The sequence below is a fragment of the Macaca mulatta genome, chromosome 1, assembly GCF_049350105.2.
Source record: "Macaca mulatta isolate MMU2019108-1 chromosome 1, T2T-MMU8v2.0, whole genome shotgun sequence".
In the NCBI taxonomy this organism is placed as follows: Eukaryota; Metazoa; Chordata; class Mammalia; order Primates; family Cercopithecidae; genus Macaca; species Macaca mulatta.
In genome coordinates, this window is record NC_133406.1 from 155,199,123 (window position 1) to 155,225,000 (window position 25,878).

The 25,878-nt window shown below is 37.8% G+C and overlaps 1 protein-coding gene across 14 annotated transcripts in view; it reads left to right on the top strand.

Moving 5' to 3' along the window:
* The window catches only part of DDAH1 (dimethylarginine dimethylaminohydrolase 1), a 255,707-nt gene that overhangs the window by 207,023 nt on the left and 22,806 nt on the right, over positions 1-25,878 (top strand). For 13 of the 14 annotated variants that reach the window (XM_077991877.1, XM_077991919.1, XM_077991856.1 and 10 more), the window contains 3 exon segments: positions 8,255-8,354; positions 15,719-15,792; positions 16,767-16,886. In XM_077991877.1, the coding sequence (XP_077848003.1) occupies positions 8,261-8,354; positions 15,719-15,792; positions 16,767-16,886 (288 nt within the window). In that variant the 5' untranslated portion in view covers positions 8,255-8,260. 14 annotated transcript variants of the gene reach the window in all.

The window sequence follows — 25,878 nt, forward strand, 5'->3', positions numbered from 1 at the left end:
TCCAAGAAATCAATGGGAAAAAAATGAAATGGATATGTAACAGTTTGTGGGAAATGTTTCAAGAGATCTTATTCATGTAAAAGTTATTATAACAAAAAGTTCAATAAGAGGGAAAATGAGCTGAGTGGTTATAAAACCTTAACACTTGTTGACCATTTGATAAAATCATGAGTTCTCTGAATAATCACAAGGTTAATATTTATTTGACTTTGATAACTTTTAAAGATTGTCATGATTAAATAATTTCCAGTTCTGTTGACCACTTTTGTAAGACTAAGGCTCCCATTTGATTTGTTGGTTGTTTGTTTTTACCAGCTATCAGCCGAGAATTGCTCTCAGTTCCCAGAGGCCACCCTGTAGGCCCTCTTCAGGCAATTCACAACATGGATGTTTACATTCTTCAAAACAGAAGATCAGAACATCTCTCTGACTTCTTTGTCTCTAACCTTTAAACCCACTTTTAAGGGTTCTCCTTAGGTCAAGCCCACCCAGGGTAATCTCCCTTTGATTAACTCAAGTCATCTGAGTAGATACTTTACACCTGCAAAATTTCTTTACTTGTGCTATGTAAAGTAACCAATCACAGAAATGATATCTTCATCATATTTTCAGGTCCTACTCACACTCAAAGGGGGAGAGATTTATACAGGACATGCACATCAGGGGGCAGCAATCATGGGCACCATTTTAGAATTCCACCTACCATACTTACTAGTGTGGTAGAAACCCTTCTCATCTCTCTAAATTCATTGCATTTGTTTGGAGTATATATAATGTCTTGGTTTGGAGTGTGTCTGCATATCCATATGCTTTGGTAATCTCACTATTTAAAATACACTGTTGACTATAGATTTTTATACAAATAACTCCTCCTCATACTCTGATGAGAAAGTAGTGGCTCCCAAAACTTATTAGCCGTAGTTTGTGTATGCTTAGAAAGGCAAAATTTAGACTCTTTAGAAACCAAATGCAAGTTCAAACTGCTGCAATTTGTAGCCTCTATCCTTCCATTTCTCCAGAATGTCTGAGTCCACATTTTTGTTCAATAAATAAATAATAGTGAACATAATCTGTTTTGGAGAGAACAATAGCTCCTCACAGTCATTCAATTTCATTGTAGATACCTAAGTTTTTTTTGTTAGTAACAATATTGTATAGGAAAGAATAACACAAACTTCAGAGCAAAGCTAGTTCAAATCTCAGCTCTCTGCTTACTTGCTATGAGACTTTGATCAAATTTACTTACTCTGCCCCAGTTTTCTCATCTGTAAAACAAATAATTCTTGTACTTGCTTCATCAGGTTGTAAAAGTTAAATAAGGTTAATATGAGTTCATAGCAGAGTGCCTGGCACATAGGAAGACTACACAAATGTTTGCTGTTATTTCTAACTGAATTTCTCCTGAGAACTTTGTCCTAAAATTAGAATATAGAAGAGGATTCCAAAATGTTTTTATTTAGAAATTTTTAAGACTGGATCATTGAGTATATTAAACGTCTCTTCCATCCTTTTTTGTTGGTAGTTTTGGCTAGTTTTAGTAGTCGACCCATACAGCCAGGAGTGGTGGCTCATGCCTGTAATCCCAGCACTTTGGGAGGCTGAAATGGGCGGAACACCTAAGGTCAGGAGTTTGAGACCGGCCTGGCCAACATGGCGAAACCCCATCTCTACTAAAAATACAAAATTAGCTGGACGTGGTGGCACAAGCCTGTAATCCAAGCTATTTGGGAGGCTGAGGCAGGAGAATCACTTGAACCTGGGAGGTGAAGGTTGCAGTGAGCTGAAATTATGCCATTGCACTCCAGCCTGGGCAAAAAGGGTGAAACTCTGTCTCAAAAAAAGAAAAGAAAAGAAGGTAATCAACACATATGGAAAAATTTAGGAACGAACCACTGACCAAACCTAAGGCATCTCAAAATCGAAGGGTAGTAATGAATATGCAGGTTTTTCTTGGTGAAACAGGTTGGTGTGGTTTATATATTCTGTTCATATTACTTAGTGTTCTTAATCATTCTATAACTTAACATCCTAAGGCCCTCATATACAGAAATTGCATTTATCTCTGATATGAAGAGATCATATCACAAAGTCACCTTGGCACAGGATCTTATGATACCCAGTGGACTTAAATGTACAGAATTGGAAGGCAGAAGGCATGGGCTCCAATTCTGATGTGGGCTGCACTCTATGGTAAGACCTCAGCGGAATCATAATCACACAGTGAAGTGAAAATGAGGATGGGCTCCGGAGGCTTGACTCGGCAAGTCAGTTAACCTCCCTTAGCCTCAGTTTAATCAGATATAAAATGGGTATACTAATATCTACCCTTTCTACTTTTTGGAGTTATTGTGAGCATCACAACAAATATTCCATTTTATCGTCACTATATATTCAGAAAGTGTATCTGTCCCACTAGATTCATTTCACTGTGGCTTAAAAAAAAGAATTGTGGCCTGATTTGAAGAAAAAAAAAAAAAAACAGTTGACATCCACCAAATGTTTATTGAACCGAGATGTTACTCACATGAAAAAAAATATGTGAAAGTGTGATACAACATTAAGCAATGTCATAAAATCAGCCACGTGTACTAGCAAGTGGCCACAGTGACCAAAGATGTGCTGATTAACAAAGAAGATTAAAGTAGCATAAAGAAATAAAGTGTGGCCTTTTGAATATGACCTTGGACAATATAGTAACTTTGATGCATCAGCAAGCTCCAAGCCATCTGTACCTTGATGTGCCAAGACAACAGCTTCTTGAGCAGCTTCCTCAGCCTTATCTACATGTCACACTCAACATTAAAAGGCAAAACAAAATCAGCAAAAAATTGGGAAATGAAACTATCTCACTACCAACAAAGCTATGTTGCTGCTGTTCAACTCTCTGGAGCCAGACAAGTGTAGGCATAGGATGATTCTATAATTTTAAAGCTCCTGTAATGTGATGAGTTACAAAGAAACCAGGAAAACTTAAGCAGGCATTGAAAACATAGTGGTGATAGTGGTGATAGCACAGCTTCCAGCACATGGCAGAACTGTGGGTGACTGAGACATGTCAACCACAAACAGGCCAACTTTGAGGGCCACGTTTATTTCATAGTATCTGGCAGCAGAAACAGCTGAAGGAAAGCAGCTTGGCTAACAGATTGGTGCATATTCTTTAAGGAGCCACAGCTCAGAACTGTTCACCAGGCCCCACAAAGACATTCACAACATTTAGAACAAAGATGTGAAACATTCAAAAGAGGCATTATTGAAAATAAACAGCAAAAGTCAATTTTGGAAAGGGTCACTTGGAAAATATTGCCCTGAAATAAATAGTATTAAACTAACAGTGCTATAACAAGTTATGAATATAGCTTCCTAGTAAAACTATATAAGGCTTTATTTTTGTTTTGTTTTATATTAGGGAGAGTTTTGGGGTTTTGGAGAGTTTTTTTAGTATTTTAGGTTTGAGGGAGATTTTGCAAGAACAAAAGGAAAACTGAACTTAAAAGATGTTTTATTTAATACAGAAAATTGTATTTTTTATGTTTTACTTGTTTTCGAAAGGTAGCCAAAATCCAAACAAAGGACTGAGTTAATTTGGGGCAAAACAATAATATCACCAACTACTAGTTTTGAGCACAATATGCCAGGCACTGAGCTAGGTGTTTTACATGTATTATCTTATTTGTTACTCACATCATCCCTGTTAGAGAGAAAGCACTATTCCCGTTTGCAAGTCAAGAAACAGACTCAGAGAGGTGAATTTATCCAAGTCACATTGCTAATAAGTGATAAGGACTTTATTCTAATCCCTGGTTCTTGCCACTCACCATGAGGGTCTAAAGGGAGTGAAAAGAGAAGACAGGATGATGATGAAAACATGATAGGATGGAAATGAGAGCCATAAAAAAAGGAAAGAAGAGCGTAGGAAAGGGAAAGGTAAGGAAGGAGACCAGGCATTGAGAAAGAGAAAGAATTCTTTAGACTGATTGGGCCCTTCAGAATGGTGATATTCTCAGTGACCATGATCATTCCGTATCATTTTAGCTGAGGCTCTTTTGAGTCCTGTGGAACATCTTACCAGACAGGCCCACTTCCCACCTTATGTAGTACTTTCCGAGGGCTATTTCAAAGCAGAGGTTACACAAGAAATTTGCCACATGTCTTGACAGTTTCCAGGAGCTGGAAGGAAATCAGAATTGGATTATTTAAATTTAAATTTAAATGTATCCCCAATGTATGTGCTCTAACTGTATACTGGCTTTGCAAAAAAAAAAAAATCTGTAATTTTAATTCACAGGAAAGCAGATGGGATCTGTCATGGAGGGATAAAACACAAGAAACATGTCCAAATGTAAGAACAACAGCTTTTTTCTTGTGCACCAATTTTACAGTACAAGTATCTGTCACTGTGTATACACAAGCTGTTATTCATAAAAGAAATATTTATTCAGCAAATACTGTGTGACTTTTATGTACTTAATGACTAGAAGGAGCCTAAAAAGTTGATACTATAATGAATAAATACCCACTTTAAAGATGAGAAAACCGAGGCTCAGAATATTAAACAACCGGAGGACACTGGCTAATAAGTAGCAGAACTGGAAGCAGCAGAGGTGATCTGAAGCATCTGTGGCCAGAGAAGAAATCTATGCTGTGATAAATAGTAGGAGGAGAAAAATGGGGCAAAAAATGCAAGTATAACATTATTTTAAGATGAAATCAAAGTGCATGTAGCATGAAAAGGGAGGGAAGAAAGGTCTTGTAAATTTTTTGAGTAAAGAATGAAAATTACTGTATATACTTTATACCCTAAGGCTTAAATTAAGTAAGATTGTTTTTCTAATTTGCCCTTTTTATTTCTAATTTTGTGGGCTAAAATGACCCATTCAACTCAGCCGTTGGAATTAATCCTGTTTGTCCTGATGGTTTCTCTGAGTAATGCTAAGTTCCACACTGCTAGTGTCTCAATGAAAGGTGGGTGTGTTATTTGGTCATTTTTTTTCCTCTTGGAAGTTAATTAAGTCAACATTAACCATGGCCATGTAACCACAGAATGGGCAGTTTCTTGAAGGCCCATGGTTTGGATCTTTTCCTGCAAAAACTCCCACTTCTATAGTTATATTTAGTGTTCTAACTGCCTGAATAGCTGGCTTGCTGTGGACCCATGTGTCAAGCCTGTTTGCAGCTGAATTTGTCTGCTTCATCGGAACCTCAGTGCCAAGAGTGTGTGGTTCCCAATGGACAGCCTGCCGAGTTCAGCCTCTCATTTCTTCCCCAGAAATCTCCCTGGGGTTAGCATTGCCGATTTGATGCCGTATGGCCCTGCAGTTCTCAAAACTGTTTACTTGATGTTTACAATCTTTTAAAAACTTGTCCATGTGCTGAACTCTGAAAGTAATGTAGTATCATCAACATGTGTGGTATGGACCTATCCTGATGACTGTTTGTATAGATGTAATTGAATTTTTTTAAGTACTGCCCATGCACAAAAGCTAGTTTTTGTTTTTCTGTTTTTTGTTTTTTAATGTGAGTGCAGCTGTTTTAATTTAACAAAAAAAGAAAAGAAAAGAAAACCACAAACATTTTATCCTCTAAAACTTTAATTTTCAAAGACATAGGACATTTAAAGAGATGTAATGTTTCTGAAACTGGTATATATCCCTACTTCTGTTCTCCTCTAACTTTTAAGAATTGAATACAGTTCCTGAGTTGAGATGTTGCATAGTTACATACAGACTTTTCAAACCAAAATTTATGTTACTGCTCAACTCCTTGTAATCTTTGAAATGTTAAGTTATAATAGAAGCAGTAGCATTAGTAATAGAAACAAAAAGTAACTGTACATCTGTTCTCATGATCTCTCCCTAAGCTCAGTGAATTTTCCATGGACAAAGACAGCAGAGATGTCAAAAGGAAACAGTTGTGTTTTCCTGGGTTCACAGTAGCCCAACATGTCATGGTAAATATTGTGTTTGCTCCTTATTTTATGCTGTAGCAACAGTTCCACTTCCTATTACATAGGAAAACCTATTCTGCTGTTAAAAAAAGGTCACTGAATGTATTTACTACAACATTAAGACCATTTTGTCCATGGAAATATTTTTTATTGTTCTGAGTCACTCCGGTTTGTGGAATTTTTACATGAGTTCCAGGACAAGGATGAGATGATATATTTATTTTACTTTGTATCCTCTTTAAATGTTTTTTGAATGCATGAATGTCAGGCTTGTTGTCAAAGTATTTCCATATTTTTATTACTTTAGAAGTAGCTCTGCTCTATTTTTGTCTCTTAAACTCTTCACTGACAATTCACACTGTGTACTCAGCATGCTGTATTTTGGCAGAACTACCTGCTTTGCCCAGTGTGATGTGATCTCTTGTTCCCTTAGCCCCTATTCAAGTCATCTCAATATATGTCTTTACTATCCTAAAGGTTTTGCAGACCTTTGAAAATACTGAAATTGTTTTGTTGAGCTGCTGGAAGGACTTGAATTAAATTGTTATGTTTCACATTCATTTATTATATTAAAGTGAAGGGGTGGCCTGCCCCTCCACACCTGTGGGTGTTTCTCGTAAGGTGGAACGAGAGACTTGAGAAAAGAAATAAGACACAGAGACAAAGTATAGAGAAAGAAAAGCGGGGCCCAGGGGACCGGCGCTCAGCTTACAGAGGACCCACGCCGGCCCCGGTCTCTGAGTTCCCTTAGTATTTATTGATAATTATCTTTACCATCTTAAAGACAGGGGAGTGGCAGGACAATAGGATCAAAGAAAAAAGAGGAAATCGGCAGTAAGACATATGAACAAAAACCTCTGTGACATGAATAAGTTCAAAGGAAAATGCTGTGCCTTGAGATGCATATGCAAACATCTCCATAAACCTTTTAGCAGCATAGTTTCAGTCTATCACATGGGGAGAAACCTTAGACAATACCTAGCTTTCCTAGGCAGAGGTCCCTGCGACCTTTGGCCGTGTACCTGTCTCTGGGTAGTTGAAATTAAGAGAATGGTGATAACTTTTAACCAGCAAGCTACCTTCAGGCATTTGTTTAACAAAGACACATCCTGCACAGCCCAAAATCCATTAAACCTTGAGTCACCGCAACACATGTCTCTTGCAAAGGACAAGGTTGGGGGTAGGGTCACAGATTAACAGCATCTCAAATACAGAACAAAATGGAGTCTCTTATGTCTACTTCTTTCTATATAGACACAGTAACAGGCTGATCTCTTTCTTTTCCCCACATTAAAGTCAGCCTCAATAGAAGTGGTCTTTAATTCAACCCAGAATATCTCTGTGCTTTAGATATGCCCTGGAATCAGAAATTCCTGAAATTTATTTTCAAATATTCATTGGTTTGATTGTAATTGTTGAATTTGTTAGTCACCTCTAAGGAACTGGTTTTAAAAGATGGGTAATCATATTAACTGTTTGAATATAACTAACACAGTTTCGATTTACAGAGAAGCAATGGATGTTTTGACATTTTAGAAAATATTTGAATAGGAAACAATGATTGTCCTATGGGTTGAGATTTCAAGTTATGAGTTATTGATATTCCTTCCATGTATTATACTGTATGTGTACAATTCTGACTAAATGACTTACATAAGATTTAAAATGGAATCTTGCATTTTCTGGCAAGGGTAGGAGAATTAAGTGCTTTGCCTCCCACTTTCCTTGACTCATGTGCCCTAACTAGTCAGCCTCCAATAGTGTGCTAACTGGTCAGACCACAACAGTCTCCTAACTAGTCAGCCTCCAACAAGTGCCCTAACTAGTCAGCCTCCAACAGTGCCCTAACTGGTTAGCCTCCAATAGTGTGCTAACTGGTCAGATTCCAGCAATACCCTAACTAGTCAACCTCTAACAAATGCCCTAACTTGTCAGCCTCCAACAGTGGCCAAACTGGTCAGCCTCCAATGGTGCATTAACTAGTTGTACTCCAACAGTGTCTTAACTAGTCAGCCTCCAACAGTATTGTAACTACTCAGTCTTTCTCTAGAAAAAAAAATGACACTATATTGAGTCAATCTTACACTAGAAGGGAACAAAATAAGCAAAATCTAAGAGATCATTTATTCTCTTACAAATGATCATGACTGGTCATACACTATATATTCACAAGGATGGATGTATATGAGTGTGGATGTGTGTGGGTGTGTGCACATGAGAGCATGATTTAGTATTCAGATGTTTTGGATGGTTTTTTCTTGTTAGGAAATTATAGTATATTAATCTGAATCATTTTATTTTCAACAGGTTGACATGATGAAAGAAGCATTAGAAAAACTTCAGCTCAATATAGTAGAGATGAAAGATGAAAATGCAACTTTAGATGGCGGAGATGTTTTATTCACAGGTATAGTTGTATTTATTTTTTCTATCCAAGAATATTTTTAATACTTGGCTTGTATTTACTTATTTTATTATAGTTTTTTTTTTGTGTGTGTGTGTGTGTGTGTGTGTTTTGTTTTTGAGACAGAGTCTCGCTGTCACCTAGGCTGCAGTTCAGTGGCGCCATCTTGGCTTGCTGCAACCTCTGCCTCCTGGGTTCAAGCGATTCTCCTGCCTCAGCCTCCTGAGTAGTTGGGATTACAGGTGTGTGCCACCATGCCCATCTAATTTTTGTATTTCAGTAGAGATGGGATTTTACCATGTTGGCCAGGCTGGTCTCAAACTCCTGACCTCAGGTGATCCACCCATCTCCGCCTCCCAAAATACTAGGATTACTGGCATGAGCCACCGTGCCCGGCCTATTATAGTAGTTTTAATTACCAAAGTAATAGATGCTAAATGGAGGGAAATTGGAAAATACAGAAAAACACAATAAGAAAAAAAGACCTATTCAAATATAATCACTTTAGTATTTAGTATATATGTCCTTTTAGTACTTCGTATGTATACATTTGCATATTTTTACAAGAACATTATTGGTATGTACATCACCACTGTGTATCTTGCTTCTACTTTATTCTTCTACAACATGAATTTATAAGTTTTCCATTGTGTTACTGTATATCTGGTTTGTATTTAAAGGATTCTTAATTCAAGATTAGTGTCATTTACAATTTTCTTTCCAGATGGCAAGGTGGATTTAAATAATTTCTATGCAGATTGACTTGGCTTAATGCCAGATGAATAATAGCAGAACTCAACAAAATATGAACAGATAATATTATTGATCTAACTGGAATCAGTTTTTACAATGTGTAATGTGGCTACTAAAGAAACAGTAGGCCGGGCACGGTGGCTCAAGCCTGTAATCCCAGCACTTTGGGAGGCCGAGACGGGCGGATCGCAAGGTCAGGAGATCGAGACCATCCTGGCTAACATGGTGAAACCCCGTCTCTACTAAAAAATACAAAAAAATAGCCGGGCGAGGTGGCGGGCGCCTGTAGTCCCAGCTACTCGGGAGGCTGAGGCAGGAGAATGGCGTAAACCCGGGAGGCGGAGCTTGCAGTGAGCTGAGATCCGGCCACTGCACTCCAGCCTGGGCGACAGAGCGAGACTCCGTCTCAAAAAAAAAAAAAAAAACAGTAATTTTAGCATTTAACCTTTTCAACTCATTTATCATATAATTAGTGTTGTATAAAATCATGTGTAAAATCCACATCCCCAAATTCATTCTGGTTATACTGATGAGCAAGATAATCAATAGTAATTTTAATTTATAGTGAGAGTTTATTTTCCCAGACATGTCAGAGAATACATTTCACCAGTGTAGCCCTGACAGCAAAGGCTGGTCCTCAGGGACTTAGGAACGTAGCCCCAGGTGACCCACTGAAAGCATGAAGCTACTTGGAAGTCTAATATTTTGGCTAATGTGAATTTTATATTGAATCTCATGTATACATATAGCCAAGATATAGCCATTTTTGTTTTAATATCAAAATAATGTTTTGCATTTCTTACCTTTGGACATAATTAATGTTCCTGAAGAAGGAGTGTTTATCCTGTGACATTTAAGTAGTTCTTTGCTAAGTGTCACATACTGTAGCTACGGGTGAGGCCACCACGTTGCCAGCTCTGGGGGCGCCATTCTTGTTAGGGATTGTATGAATAGTATGCCCTGGAGTTGTGTACTGCAGCTGTGCTGCCACTGTCACATGCAGTGGTCCATCTCTGGGGTTTGGTTTGCATGCCCATTGAACCCTGAGAACACAGAACGAGGAGTCAAGAAGGCCTACGCTGCATTCTTAGCGCTGGGTGTGTCAAGCAGACTCAGGCATTCTTTGAATCTGCCTAGTAAGTTCCCCTTAGAATATTCTTTGTGTCATTGATGGCACTTTCATTCTTTTTGACAGTACAGAACAACAGCCTGTTTCTCTAACAAAATAGGCTTTTGTGAAAAGTTAGATGTGTAAATCACACTTCCTTACAATATAACTTTTTTATCAGAAATAGCCATGCAATGAATAACTTATTGTAAGCAGGTACTGTTAACATTTGAAATATGGCTTAACCAAGCTATGTTCACAGCCATTTAGTTATTTTAGCAGCTGAGCCAAAAGACCCCCTAAAATCTCCTCAGTGTGAAAGTGCAGCTTACACTAGGAATCTCTTCTTTTGGTCAAAGGTCTTTCCCTAGCATCTCAAGCCTAGTAGTTCTGACCTATCTTCAAAGTAGGTACTAAGCATTTAGGCTTGCCTTTGATACTACCTGTAGACTTTTATTTGTTGTATTCAATACTTAAGTTAATGTGTTAATAGTTACTTTGTTCAAAACTGAGATGATGTCAGGATATCTTTACGTCCTTGGCACCCCATTCACACCTAATGTGTGGTCCTGCCTTCTATTTTCTACTTCTCACTTTTCTTCATCTCTTTTATTTTATTGTGGTAAACATACATAACATTTGCCATTTTAACCATTATTAAGTGTACAATTCAAGTGGCATTAATTACATTCATAATGTTGTGTAACCATTACCACTCAATTTTTGGATTAGGAAGAGTTAGATAAGAAATAAGGTCTGTAACATTTTCTATGTGCTCTGTGTCCTCTTTCCTCTGTAATTCAAAGCCTCATTAATAATTAATCAGGAAATGGACAGAAGGAAAGCTGCTTTCCAAATCCTGTTCCTGCTGGGAAATCTGTCAGTCAAGCAAGCAGCTACTGGCAAAAATTGTTTCAATCCCATTTCTCTTAAAAAGACAGCTACTTACCTCTACTTTTATTTATTTTTGTGAAATACAGAATATATTAAAAAAGAGTTATAAAATGTTTATGTATAGTTTAAAGATCAATAATAAAATAAACACCTAGGTGTCCACCTCCTGACTTAAGAAATAGAACATTGCCAGGACCATAGACGCTCCTGTGGGGTCCCCAGTGACAACCAGCCTCTCCCCCAGCCTCAAGTAACCACTGTCTTGAATTTTGTGCTAATTATTGCTTTGTTGTTCTTTGAGTTTTGCCTCCATGCATGTATTCCTAAAGTGTATGCTGTTTTAGTTTTGTCTTGTAGTTTTATAAAGCTACAAGATACCTTTATTAGAGTCACATTATATGAACTCTTAGGTGATTTTTCTACTTTTGATCTAAGTTGATGTGTGCCGCTATAGTTCATTTTCAATGTTGTGTAGTTCCCTGTGATAAGAATACACCATAATGTATGATTAATTTTACTGCTGATGTGTTTTTGGATGTTTTCCAGTTTTTGTCGATTATCTTCAGTGTTTCTATGTACATTCTTGTGTGTCTCCTGGGAACATATACAAGAGTTTCTCTAAAGTAAACACCTGGAAATGAATTTCAGGTGATAGAGTAAACTCTTTTTTGCATCACTGAAATGATTATATGATTTTCTTCTTGAATCTGTTGATGTGGTTAATTTCATTAATTCATTTTCTGATATTTGACCAGTTTTGTATTCTCTTTTTAACACAGTGTTAAATTTAGTTTGATAACATTTTGTTATGACTATTGTTTTTGTGGCCTATAATTTATATTTCTTGTTATCCTTGTCTGGTTTTGGTAAAAGAGTTATGTTAGCCTCAGAGAACGTATTAGGGAATATTTCCTCTTTTTCTATTCTCTGGAATCAGTACTATTTGAATTATGTATTCCTTAAACTTTGGAAACAGGCTCTTGTGCCTTCTTTATGGAGAAATTTTAAACTGATGTAGTCGATTAATGATTATGTGACAATTTAGATTTTCCTAAGTCAGTTTTGATGAGTTCCATTTTCTAAGATTTTATCTATTTTAATTTTTCAAAATGTTGGGTATAAAGTTACTTACATTTTCTAATATCTGTTTAAACTTCACAACAACTATAGCTATATTATCTTTTCATTGGTAATGTTAATTTATGCCTTCTTTCTTTCTTTGCCAGAAGGTTTGCTAATTTTATTAATCTTTTCAAAGGACCAACTATTGGCTTGGTTGAACTCTTTCTCTTGAATGTTTCTTTTCTGTTTCTATATTTCCTTCCTTCACATTTCTTTCTTTTTATTCTATTATCTTTTTTTCTACATCTCAAGTTGGAATTTTATCTCATTAATTTTAGCCTTTCATCTTCTCTAATGTAAGCTTTTAAGGCTATGTAACTTGGCCTCCAAGTACTACTTTAGCAGACTCCTTATTTTGATATGGATATTTTTGTTATTTAGTTTTTTAAAATGTTTTCTAATTTCTACTGTGATTTCATCTTTGATTCATTCAAAGGTAATGATGTTTTTTTAAAAGAACTTATTGGTCATTACTGTAAGTTGCTGGAACACTAACTCATAACTCTAATAATTTATATGTAAAAGACAGACTCAAGCATTTAGCTTTTCTTTCCTTTATGAATTTTATTTCAAGTAGACCAAATACTTGAGGAGAGATTTTCTTTTTAGAGGTGCAGCCAATAAATGCAGATTCCTAGTAAAAATAATGGACCTGTGTGATGATCAACAAATGATATTAAAAGTGTTATATGAAAGCTTGACAGGAAACTTTATAATGAGGGAATCAGGCTGATGCCACTTGAACCCACAGTAGTCCTGTTAAAAGATATATGAATGAGCATCTAATTAATGCCTGCTTACTGAAAATACAAAGGATAAAGGAAAAATTTAAATGCTAAGTTATAAGAGGAAGCAACCAGTCAAAGCAAGAATGTAGGATAGTCAGTAGGAAAAATGGCCTGGTTTCTCCTATAAATGACTGAGACAGGAAGGGGAAAAACAAAAATGTGAATTGGCATAGAAGAAAATGACACAAAAGACATCAAAACAAATTTAGATGTCCATTTCAGTATTTTAGTTGTTTCCATCAGGAAGATTATTTAGGAGATTTCATCCAACATACTGCCAGAGACAGAAGTCCAACTTACTTTGAAGAGATAAGCAGCATCCTTCTCTTTGTACTTTCCCATCACATCTTAGCCTTTGAACACCTTAGTCTTTTAAAATGGAAATGGTATGCATTCCACCCTAAAAATTTGTTACATACATAAATGTGGAAATTTTCATCTTCCCTTTGTTTCTTGGAAAAGAATTCCACATGAAATGTGGGAAAACATATTCAGAGAGAAATCAGTATTTTTTTTATTTTTTTTATTTTTTGCCTCAGAGTATTATGTTTTTCTTAAAAGATTTTCTTAAAAGTTATAAATAAATTAATTTATAAACCTATTTTTATCTTGAAAGAATTAAGGAAACTTGATATTTTTTCATTGTAGCTATTTAATAAAGTACATAATACTTTTTTCAAGTAAAATACCTCTCCCTGAGTTAAATTTTGATCTTTATATAGTGAGTTTTCTTAACGGACAACACAATCATACCATTACCCAAAAAACTGTCAGTGTGCCACAAAAGGCTCCTGTGTCTGCCAACAACATAAGCCCTTGGATATTGTCATAACATCACCTGACCTATGTCATTTGCCCCTTTATAAGGACATTATGAAGATTAAAGTTATAATGTTTATAAAATCTATCAAGCAATTCCTTCTGCATGGCTACTCTTCTTATACTTTACCATAATACTCTGAGGCAAAAAGATACTAATTTCTCTTTGACTCTCTTTTCCACATATTATGTGGGATTTCCGTAAATAAAGGGAAGATGAGAATTCCCACATTTATATATTGCCTAACTCCATACTATAATTATTTGCCTATAACTAAGAGACCATTTTTATCTAGTGCTTTGGCTTCTGAGTAGAAAAACTGCTGAATTTCAGAAAAGTCAAATAAGAAGGCAGTTTCATCCTGCAGAAATGTTGTATTTAGTACATAGGTATCTTTTGATGTTTTGATTTCAACCATATGGATGTATACTTTCAAAGACAGGGCTCTTAGAGGTCAGACCTGAAGACCAGTCAGCACTTAACTCACTTTCCCCAGAGTGTTTCCTCAGGCCTCACATGATCATTTTGTAAGAAAAGAATCCGAATTTATCAACAATGTCTAGTATTGTTATTTTAGTGGGAAAAAAAAGGTAGTATAGTAAATTCTCACTTAACAATGTTGATCGGTTCATGGAAACTGTGAATTTTAAGCGAAGTGACATATAACAAAACCATTTTTACCATAGGCTAATATAAACAAGAGTTAAGTTCCTCTGGCATATTTCTAGTCACAAAAATACCACCCAGCTTCTAAATCAAGACCCAAAACACTTATAATATTAAACATTGAAATAAATGTCAGCCATACGCACATTTTTTTAAATTAATAAAAACAAGATAATTGCCCAATTTTTGGTCAATTAGTGAGTGACAGCAGTTGTGGTGGTGGTGGGTTAAATCAGGGAATAAATGTTTACCAAGCTAAAATTGTAAGGAGCCCCTCCTCCCACCACGCAACTCAAAACAATCACAAATATGGTGGGCTCATTGAGCACTATCCTACAACATTGTTTATTGTTGTACATTTGTATGATTATTGGATACTTTATTACAATCATTTGTATCCATTCATTTTCTAACCCACTTCTTCCAGTTCAGGGTCATCGAGGGTGGCTGGAGGCTATACTGGAAGCTCAGGGTGCAAGGTGGCAACCCGCCCTGGACAGGACACCGTCCCATCACGGCACACCCACACACCCACACTTGCTCAGACTGGGACCCTGTAAACGTGAAAATTCACCTGCTGTGCACAGCTCTGGGATGTGGGAGGAAACCCGTGCAGGCCTAGAGAGAATGTACAAACTCCATGCAGACCATGGCCCCAGCCCAGAATCGATTTTTTCTTTTTCCTGATCAAAGTTGAGCAAAATGATGTTATTTGAGGAACTGTTGTACTGTTAAGTTGTCATTGCTATTACTTAATTTCTGATCAGAGATTACCAATATGTTTAACTGTATTATTGCCTAAAAATTTCATTCCTTGTGGTAAAATATACATAAAATTTACCATTTTAACCATTTTTAAATGTACAGTTCAGAAGCATGAACATTCACAGTGTTAGGCAACCATCACCACCACGCATCTCCAGAACTTTTTCATCTTCCCAAACTGAAATTTCCTATCCATTAAACCATAACTCCCCATTTACCCTTCCCCATGGCTCCTAGAAACCACCATCCTACTTTCTGCCTTTATGAATTTGAAAAAGTTTATTCTTAAGGGCAGTAGTTTGAAATCATTTTTTGTAGTCTCTTTAGTGAAGCTGTCCTCTGTGGTAAGAGAAAACTGTGTGATGCTTTAAAGTCATTATTTATAGATAAAAGAAATGATGTACAGTCCCTGGTGCCACCCGCTCACTATGTTCCATGACATCTATTATAGGCAGAGAATTTTTTGTGGGCCTTTCCAAAAGGACAAATCAACGAGGTGCTGAAATCTTGGCTGATACTTTTAAGGTAGGTAAAAGGTAGTTTATGCCTGGCACAAAGTAATTACTTAATAAATAATCATAGACCCATTGAATCAATATCATGAGTAATGTTGTTTACGCTTCACTGGCTTTGTACAATAATTCGTAATATTTGTACATTTACTAGAAGTTTTATAAGCTATAAAATTCAAATTCCTCAATAATTCGGCTTCATTGGGCTACCACAAGAACAACAAAGTTAGCATGGGCATCTTCTGTCTTCTTCCAGTGTATAATTATACAGCCACCTGGCAGATGTTCCTGGAATAATCAACAACTTAAAAAAAAAAATCTGGAAGGCCAGGCATGATGGCTCATGCCAGTAATCCCAGCACTTTGGGAGGCCAAGGCAGGAGGATTGCGTGAGCCCAGGAGTTCCAAACCAGCCTGGGCAACATGGCGAGACCCTGTCTCAAAAAAAAAAAAAAAAAAAAAAAAAAATCTGGAAACCCAATTGACTCTGTTATGACATACAGATTTTTTTAGATTGGAATCAGGGGTCACCTGTGCTGAGTGCCTGCTGTGTGCTGGAAACCGTGCTAGGTGTTGCACATACATCCTCTTAAGGTCCCTTTATTGATTATTAATAGATTGGCTCTCTGCACTGCATAGGAAGGGATATAACTCTCAAGATGCTCCATTCCCCGTGAGGATGTGAGTCTCCAGCTGAGCTACTGTTTACACGGGATATTCAAATACACCCTCCCAGAGTAGCCCACTCCATAGATCAAACAGCCAGCAAAGATGTTGCAGCAGTCACACATCTGGTGACTCCGCTCTCTTCTTAGAAGCAGTCTTCATTTAACTAGCAATATCCAAACCTGTGGGTCCCAGTTTTTCTTCCAAATATTCAAGGTCCGTGACAGCCTTCAAGGAGTAGGTGTAGTTCAGGGAAGTTTTTAATCAGTTTTAGAATTATTCTGCAATACTAAACTGCTTGTTTTTCTATTGTCCGTGTAGGACTATGCAGTCTCCACAGTGCCGGTGGCAGATGGCTTGCATTTGAAGAGTTTCTGCAGCATGGCTGGGCCTAACCTGATCGCAATTGGGTCTAGTGAATCTGCACAGAAGGCCCTTAAGGTAAATACAAAACTGTGCTCCTTCTAAATGCAGTGGGGGTGCCTGCCACAGGGTTTTTCACATTCTCTCTGCAGGGGGAGTAACAAGCAGGGTTGGCAGAGAGAGAAGAGGCAGGTATTTGAGCTTCTGTGATGTGCACTATTGTGACCTCACATTCATTAGAAGCCAGGAACACCTAAGTGTAGGAAGAATTCTTCACTGGTGAACTGTTCTTAGTTACATACCAGATTTCCTAAAAAAGGCCATGATTCAAAATAATAAACACCAAACTCATCACCATTATCCCTCAGGGGAAAAGAGGGCATGCCACCAGATAGAGCTCCTTGTAATGTTTTTTCACTTAAGTTGGAGAGTTGGTGCACAGGGTTTGTTATATTATTCTCATCCTTTTGTTGCATCTGGACTATTTCATAATAATCTTTTAGAAAGCCCTGATTCAGAAGTACCTAAAAAGCTTAATTTCTTCATTTGCATTTGGAATAATAACATTTTAAGACCGGAAATTTCCTCATTTTATAGATAATAGACTTGCCAGAAGAAAATTAGACTTGCCCAGGTCACACAGCTAAATCAAGAGTGGAAGTCATTGATAAAGAAGATGACCTTCTGTTACAGTGCAGTGCTTTCCCTTTCCTTCTCTGTAACTTCAGCCCCGTGAGATGATACGGACACCCAATAAGGATAAAGACTGTGTCTGTTTTGCTTATCATTATGCTCCTTTGCACTTGGCCCACAGTGGGCCCTTAATAAATGTCTGATGAAGGGATGAATAAATGAATGAGAGAGATGGTATTATCTCCATTTTGCAGATGAGAAAACTAGATCAAGTGACTTGCCCCAGGTCATAGTGCTAATACTAAATGGTGGGTCAGGACTGCAGCCCCTTCCTCTCAGCTGGTCCTGCATACCAGCATGCATGACTTATTAAAGGGCCAAAGCCGGAAGTTCCTTTTAGACAGCAAATCTGTGGGCCCTGAGGCTCGTTCAGGTTTTTTCTCTTCTACCTCAGTGCCAAGCGTGGTTGTTTGGCTGGGAAGCAATCATTGCCTTGAGCTAAATTTCCCCTCTGTATTATCTGCCACTCTTTCAGCTAGCTCACCTGGCCTTTCTTCCGCCTCTTCCCAAACTGTATCTTTGATTCTGTTTCTAAGGCTTTTATTAATTGTTGCTGAACAATCTGTCTCAGAATTTGATTTTTGTCGTGGTGGCTTTTGTTCATTTACTTTAGAGAATGTCTTTTGTTCTGCTTCATCTGGAAGTTCATGTCAACTTCCTGTATATAAAAAAAGCTGGTGTCTTGAAAGAAAACATTTGATAAATGGTGTCACTCAGGAGGTCTAGGAAGATGATTATTCTCCTTAGGGACTGTGGTATCTATCCGTGGTAGCAAGGCTGGTCTGCATATGTCTGAGATTGATTATAAGATGAGAGGGTTTAAGCTGATCTATACCTTGCATTTGTGTGAATTAGCAGAAAGAACTCCTTCTGGGTGGACCAACTAGAAAAAGTGGCCCCTTCTGCCATTCTGGGTAGACTAGGTCCCTAACTCAAATCGTTTGGTCCCTACCTCAGTAGGTCTCTAACTCAAATAGTCTAGCGAGACTAACACATAACAAAATAAAAGGTAATCAAATATGACTAATTAGCACTACGTTATATGATACAGGCCCTAACTGCTCTTCAAAGTTCAGAGGAAAAGGAGGAGCTCCCTGAGGCCTAGATATTCAGAGAAAGCTTTGTAGAGAAAATGAGACTAGATGTGAGTCTTGAGGGATGGATGGCATTTGACAGGGTAGAATTCAATGAGAGAAAATTACAGGTGGGGACATGGCATAAGCAAAGACTGAGCAAAGTACATTCAAGAGACATGAGCAAACCAACTCAACTCATAAAGGAGTTTCTAGTGGGTTTCTAGAGGTACAAGTGGAAGGGGCAGGTGAGGTCTGAAGAAGTAGGAACTTAATAGTGAGGAAGACAAGATTATCACCGTGAGGGAGCAATCTGGGTCCCAGCAGGTCTTTGAGGAGAAAGCCCTGCATTGTTTCAGAGATGTTGGACCAACATTGGAAAAGGAAGACTCTGCAGTTAGAAAAGAGGACCACTGATGACTTAGGAAAAAAAAACAAAAACAAAAAACCCAAGCCCTAAGTCCTATTGCATGGCTTGGCAACTCACTCCTATTTCTCTCTTCATCTTTCCCTTCCCATGGTCAGATTCTCTCAGACCCCATCTCTTAAGGGCATCCTATGAAGACTTTATAGTCCTCCTCCCTGTAGAGTTCATTCGAGTTAGTGTTAATAATGATGTTCCTTTTCTACTTGTCAGAACCTATAAATAATCCTCAGTAGCTAGAAAGGCATTTGTTGGAGATTGCATTTTCCATCAGCAAATGTACTGCCTAAACCACAGGCCTGTGGATTTGGTGACTGCCCACCTGCCATGTTTCTAGCATCAAAAATGTCCTGTTACCTTGTAGTGAAAATAAGAGGACAAACTGATCTGGAGAATAATGAGCTCTGCCTAAGGAAATAGTCACAGGTTGGAAACGGGTTGGTGAAACTCAGGTTTGGATGAACTCAGCTGCTTTATTTATTTGAGAGTAGTTTGGTTTCTATATTACAACCATCAATAAAATTAATAATGGATCAATTATTAATTGCTAACTACTAGCATAGAAATATAAATACTCTATGTTATTATAGACAGGCAGGAAGACAGAAGAATAGATACAAATATATCGCTTACAAGTGATAAAAGTGTGATTGGTTTTGTTTTTCCCATTTTACAGTTCAAAATACTGAGACCTGATGAAATAATCATTTTGAGTGGGATCTTACAGTTCCAGAAACAAGTTTCCTGGACCCTGATTCCCCTGGCCTCAGTTGCCCACCCCACTCCATACTAAATCTTCTATTTTATTTAGAAAACCTTTTCTAATTATTTTGCCATAGATTGATTCTAGCTGAGCTTGTCTGTTCCTTCCGTGTCTCTCCACCTACCTCCTGACTTTCCATTTTTTGTTGGTATCCAAGATCTGAGCAGTCTCAGGAAAGGTGTGAGTTTGGTACCAGATATTTATTTTTTCCCTTGTAAACCTTCTTTCCTCTGTAGAGAAGTCCGGCATATTACTTAAACAGAGGTGAACGGTGCCTTCCTGTGCTACACACTGAAAGCTTGATTACTTCTCACCTCTGTCACTGCTCTTTGAGTACTTGGTTCCTTCAGAATCTACTTCTTACATATTTAGGTAAAGCTGAGAGCCCCAAGGGTTTCTGGGTAGTTTTATTGCATTTGAAATACTTTGTAATGGGTTGCAATCTACTCTTGGTTAATGAAGTAGATTCTTATGGAGATAATCATCTTGCCAGTTGAGATTATAGTAGATTTAATAGTGTATGCATTGTATATTTAAATGAAATCATGCATCTAGGAAGAGTTTAGCAATTATCAGCTAAAAAGCCCAGAACACATTCATTCATTCATTCATTCATTCATTCATTTAAGATGGAGTCTTACTCTGTTGCCTAGGCTGGAGAGCAGTGGCTTGATCTTGGCTCACTGCAGTCTCCACCTCCCAGGTTCAAGAGGATTCTCCTGCCTCAGCCTCCTGAGTAACTGGGATTACAGGCACCACGCCCAGCTAATTTTTGTATTTTTAGTAGAGATGGGGTTTCCCCATGTTGCCCAGGCTGGTCTCGAACTCCTGACCTCAAGTGATCTGCCTGCCTCAGCCTCACAAAGTGCTGGGATTACAGGCGTGAGCCACCTCGCCTGGCCTCCAGAACACATTTAATACAGGGTACCAATCTAGGGAAAGAAGAAAGGAAGACATTATTACTGCATTTTACCATCCATATGGCAAAGTTACTAGAAGTTAGGTTGGTTTGAACAAATGCTAGATACCTAACAGCAAATCTGATCCTAGAAATACTATTATTTAGGCCAAATTAGTTTTTAGAGCAACCTGCATTTTCTACAGTTTTTCTCCCGACTTTGCATCATCACCTTCATACCCCTCTACATGTCAAAAAAAAACAATGTAAGACAAATTAATTCATACACAGGCATTAGACCTGTTTGTACTCTTCCAGAAGGAATGTTTGCCTTCTCTAAGATGAGAACTCCAGTTATTCCAAAGCTGGAAATGCTGCTCAAAAACATAATTTGAACAAAAGAAGCCAACCCCCAAAGAATACATATTCTAGCCTTTCATGCACATAATTAAACAGGAGGCAAAGCTACTCTCTACTGTTAGCTGTCAGAATAATATTTTAAGAAGAAGGGAGGCAGTCATGGTCCAGAGGGCCACTTTGTGTGTTATACTTTATATATTACACTTTGTATGTTATACTTTAATTTTTTAAAGTTTAGGAAAAATATATATGTTACATTGTTGGAAGTAGGCTATGATTGACTTGCAGAAATAATTCTCCAATAACTAAGTGTGCCTAACTCCTAACCCCTTGCTTTACCATCTACATGATGCCTGTCTTTTCCATAGACTACTCTGTTTTTATTTTTATTTTTTAATTAAGGAGGAAAAAGACATAAGAAAGAGTAAATCTATACCACATCTCACCTTGTTGTATTTCTAGATCCATCCCCAAAATTGCCTTCTTTTCTAAAAACCTGGATTAATTACATGCTATCTTCACAGGAGGACAGATTGTAATATCTGCCCTCAGGAGGGACTCACAGTAATTCTCAGTAATGATTTTTAACTTGACCTCCTTGGTAGCATTCACTCTTCCAGTCAATTGGAGAAAAAAAAATTTTCTTAAGAAAGGAAAGATGAAGGGAGGGGAGGGGAGGAAGGATGAAGGGAAAGAGGGAGGGAAGTCAGGGGAGGTGGTAACCTTTAGCTAAAACTTTCCTGAAACTGTTCAGAGGAGGAAGCTGCTGACCCCACCTGGAAGGGACTGCAGCACGGACCAGCTGGGGGACTGTGCCATCTGCTGGCCGGGCAGCAGCAGGAGCATCCTCACCTTCCTAACCCCGTGGGAGAGGAGTTTTTTGTTGTTTTGTCTTGTTTTTGTTTTCATTTTTTTCATATATTACATTTGTATATGTTTATGGGATACAGCTATAGTTTTCTTTGGTAGACTTTTTTTAAATTAGTAATTCTGTTCTTTTGTATCACAATAAATTATTACCTAAAAATACTTTTAATAAAAATACTACAAGGACGTGGTAAGAAAATAATTATGAGATCACCACTCCATTTTTTGTGCCTTTGTCATGTAAATGGAGCTTAAATACAGTATGTGGTTTTTCAATAGACTTGTAATTTTAAATTAAAATGCTCACAATGCATCTCAATGGAAATGTCTTTTAGGTTTCTTATCTACTTCCTGAAATAACTAACTGAGTTTGTAAGATTCCTTGAATGAAGACAAGAGCTGCTTTGTACCTCATTTAAATTGCATAGCACACAGCCTGGTTTTCTTTTGAATGACTAACTGTATAATAGAGATCACTCAGACTGTATTTCCTCTTGTTTTGACTCAGCTGCAGCATTGCTTTTATGTCCAAAAATGTCCATGTTATTTTATAGATGCATATAAAAATGAAGATGGAAAAACCCTTAATGTGTTTGGATTTTGTATGTTTTTTATTGCCTGGAATTTCCTTTAATGACAACTAGCAAAACCCAAAAGACAGAATGAGAACTAACTCATATCAGCAGGGTGATTGAAATGGAAAAATAAAGACTTCGCATTTTTAGTTATTGTTGTCACAGGGAATTATAGTATGTAGCCACAAGATTTTCCACTTTGGATCTCTGCTATGAAAGGCATACTGACAATCCCATTGTAGGTTTAATTTTGTCTTATTATCTGGCTGTTGTATTCACCAGCTCCACAAAACAATGATTTTTTTAAATCTGCCATGCGTGTATTAAGAAATTAAAACACAAAACCAAATAGCCTCTGAATTTGTAACAACTGTTTATGCTCCCTTTCCTGGCAGCAGTGGCCTCATCTGACAATATTCCCAGACCTGTATGCCAACAAGGCTAGGGTGGCCAAAATAAAATGTTTTGGCATAATAAGCCAATAAATAATTTGAAGCTATGACACCAAAACAGCCATGCTGAATTTTAGCATTAGTCCCAAGGCAGGAAGAAGGCAAACTTGGCCAAGTAGGAGAAAGGGAATAATGTGCCTTTTTTTTTTTCTTTTGGGCTTTCAAGAAAATGTGAAAGGGGAAAGGGAAGAAATTATATTTAAAAGTGCTGTTCATCCTGTCCACTATATACTAGACCATCAAAAAGTATTAAACTGACTCTATAGGATATTGTAGGGGTAATCATCTATTGGATGGTTGGCCACATAGCCTCATAAGGGGCATTTCAATCCAAGACTCTAGCTTCTGAAAGAACAAGTCTTGTAAGTGACCTTAAATTAGTGGTTCCTAGTGAGAAAGTGATTTAAAGTCATCTGAGTAGCTTTCTGAAAACACTCTACCCTGGGTTTATCGCAGAAAATGCTTATGTTCTGAGTCTGGTATGGAACCCAGGCATCTGCATTTTTTAAAAGCTCCACAGGTGAGTCTAATGCACAGGCCAAGTTGAGAGCCACTGCTTTCAAGGATACCTGCAACTTCCAAAAGTACCTAGCTTAGAATCCCGAATAATGTGCACCTGAAGAAGCCAACTTTTTTGTCATATAGGTGCAAAATAACATATCCCGATTACATTATCAGTAAAAGTAAAGAAAATATTCAAATTAAAGCCATAGAAAGCTAGAAACTTCTTAGGTTTTTCCTGCCCAGAATTCAACATTGTATAAACTTGAAATATAATACCTAACTGGGTAATAATTTGGATGCCATGATTTAATCCATTTGACATGCTAAAATTCCTCATTAAAATATTCCAAGTTACCAAAATCACTAATGTTATCATTTTCTGAGAACAGGAAGCTTGCATTTGACTCATGTTTCCATACCTCCTCCCCCAACACACACACACACACACACACACACACACACAGAGAAACCTAACAACAGGACCTGATCTTACTGTGTGAAGATATAGCCAAAAAGGGGGAAAAAAGTTGAACTTCACACTATTACTGATATTAGAGAATACCTTACTTTTTAAAATAATCATATGTTGATTCTACTAAAGAAGCATAATTGCCTACAGGTTCAAAATGCCCATGAGGACAAAGCAGAGAACTTAGAATCCATTTCATGGATTGGCATTATGGCTTTGCCTCCAGCTCTCCCTGGGTGACCCCTATCTCCTATACTCGTTCTCTTCTTGAAAAAACAAAGTTGAATCAGCCTCACTAGGAATTGAAAGTGTTGTTCCTTCCCGTTGGAAATTTCGTAACAGCCAGTCAAGGTGAAATACTGTGTCTTAAATCTAGGATGGAATGAACAACTACTTGGCAAAAAGTAGCAACCATATAATTATAAAGCACTAGCGGTAAGGATTATTTTAGAGTGGGCTCACTGTAGAATCTATTAATGTGATGTTGTCCTTTCAGTGCCTGGAAGTGATGGAACATCTGTTTTCTGGCGTTTTTTTTTTTTTTTTTTTGGCTCTGTCGCCCAGGATGGAGTTCAGTGGCGCAATCTCGGCTCACTGCAAGCTCCACCTCCCGGGTTCACGCCATTCTCCTGCCTCAGCCTCCTGACTAGCTGGGACTAGAGGCGCCTGCCACCACACCTGGCTGATTTTTTTGTATTTTTAGTAGAGACAGGGTTTCACCGTGTTGGCCAGGATGGTCTTGATCTCCTGATCTTGTGATCCACCCACCTCGGCCTCCCAAAGTGCTGGGATTACAGGCGTGAGCCACCACGCCCAGCCGGAACATCTTTGTATCTGTTTGTGCTTCGCAATGTTTTTATGCCTGTTTGAGGAAAACCACAGAAAGATTCCAACTTCATTCTATTTTCTTAGAAGAAGCTTCAGTTACATATATAACTATTCAGTTGGATATCTAAAAAACATAATTTTCTAATTCATACATAAAACTCTGATAGGAAAAGTAGCTAAGATTTTCAAAACCTCTTATTACTGTCTCTTCTGCAAAAAGACTTTTAAAACAGCAATTGAAAAGACATCACAGTGGTAAGATTTACTGAGCGGCAACTATTAATATATGAAAAATACTATCCCAAGCACAGGGATACTGAGTCGGATGAGAAATGATCTGTGCCCTCAAGGCTGCTCCCATTTAGTTGGAGAAACAAGAGAGAACATTAAAAGATAAAAACTGTCACCATGCAACACAACATAAGTGCCTAATAAATGGTTCAGGGTCCTAGGAAAGGTGGTAGGAGTTCTGGAGAGGGAGTGATCAACCAGAAGCAAGACTCCAAGTCTGAGTTCACCTAAATGAACATAAGCCATAGTTGGCACAGAAGAGTGGTGGTTATTACAAACAGAACACTCTGGGGGAGTGTCTACAGTATAATCAAGAGACAATGGCTAGAATGGGGGCTGTATGCAGGGAAACAGAGAGAGATAAGGTCAGAGATACAAGTTGGGGCTGCTTCAAATGATCTTGGCCAATGAAACTGGGGTTTTCTTATCTGTGGGCTGTGGGGAACAACACAGATTTTTTTTTAGCAGAGGAGTAGAAGCTGAAGGTGTTTTTTCAGAAAGATCTGTCTGGCACGGTTCCTGTAATGATTTAACAGGAATAAAGATTAGGAGTAATAAAACTAGCTGATGCCATTGCACAGCACAGTCTATGAATAAATGAGTAGAGGATCTGTATTAGGAAAGTAGCTGTGAAAGTGGAAAGGGCAGTGCGGAAAGTGAGGCCCACTTAGAGAAGTAACAGAACATCGTGACTGATGGACTTTAGAGGGAGAAAAAGGGACCAGATCAACACTTTGGCAGATAATTACAGAATTCCTGTTCTGTGCCCCAGGGGACAATGATGAACAAAATGACTTCAGAAATAACTACCACAATGGCGTGCCTTTCGTAGACTTTTTGGAAAAGAGTTTAAACTCTCCTTGTCACCATGAA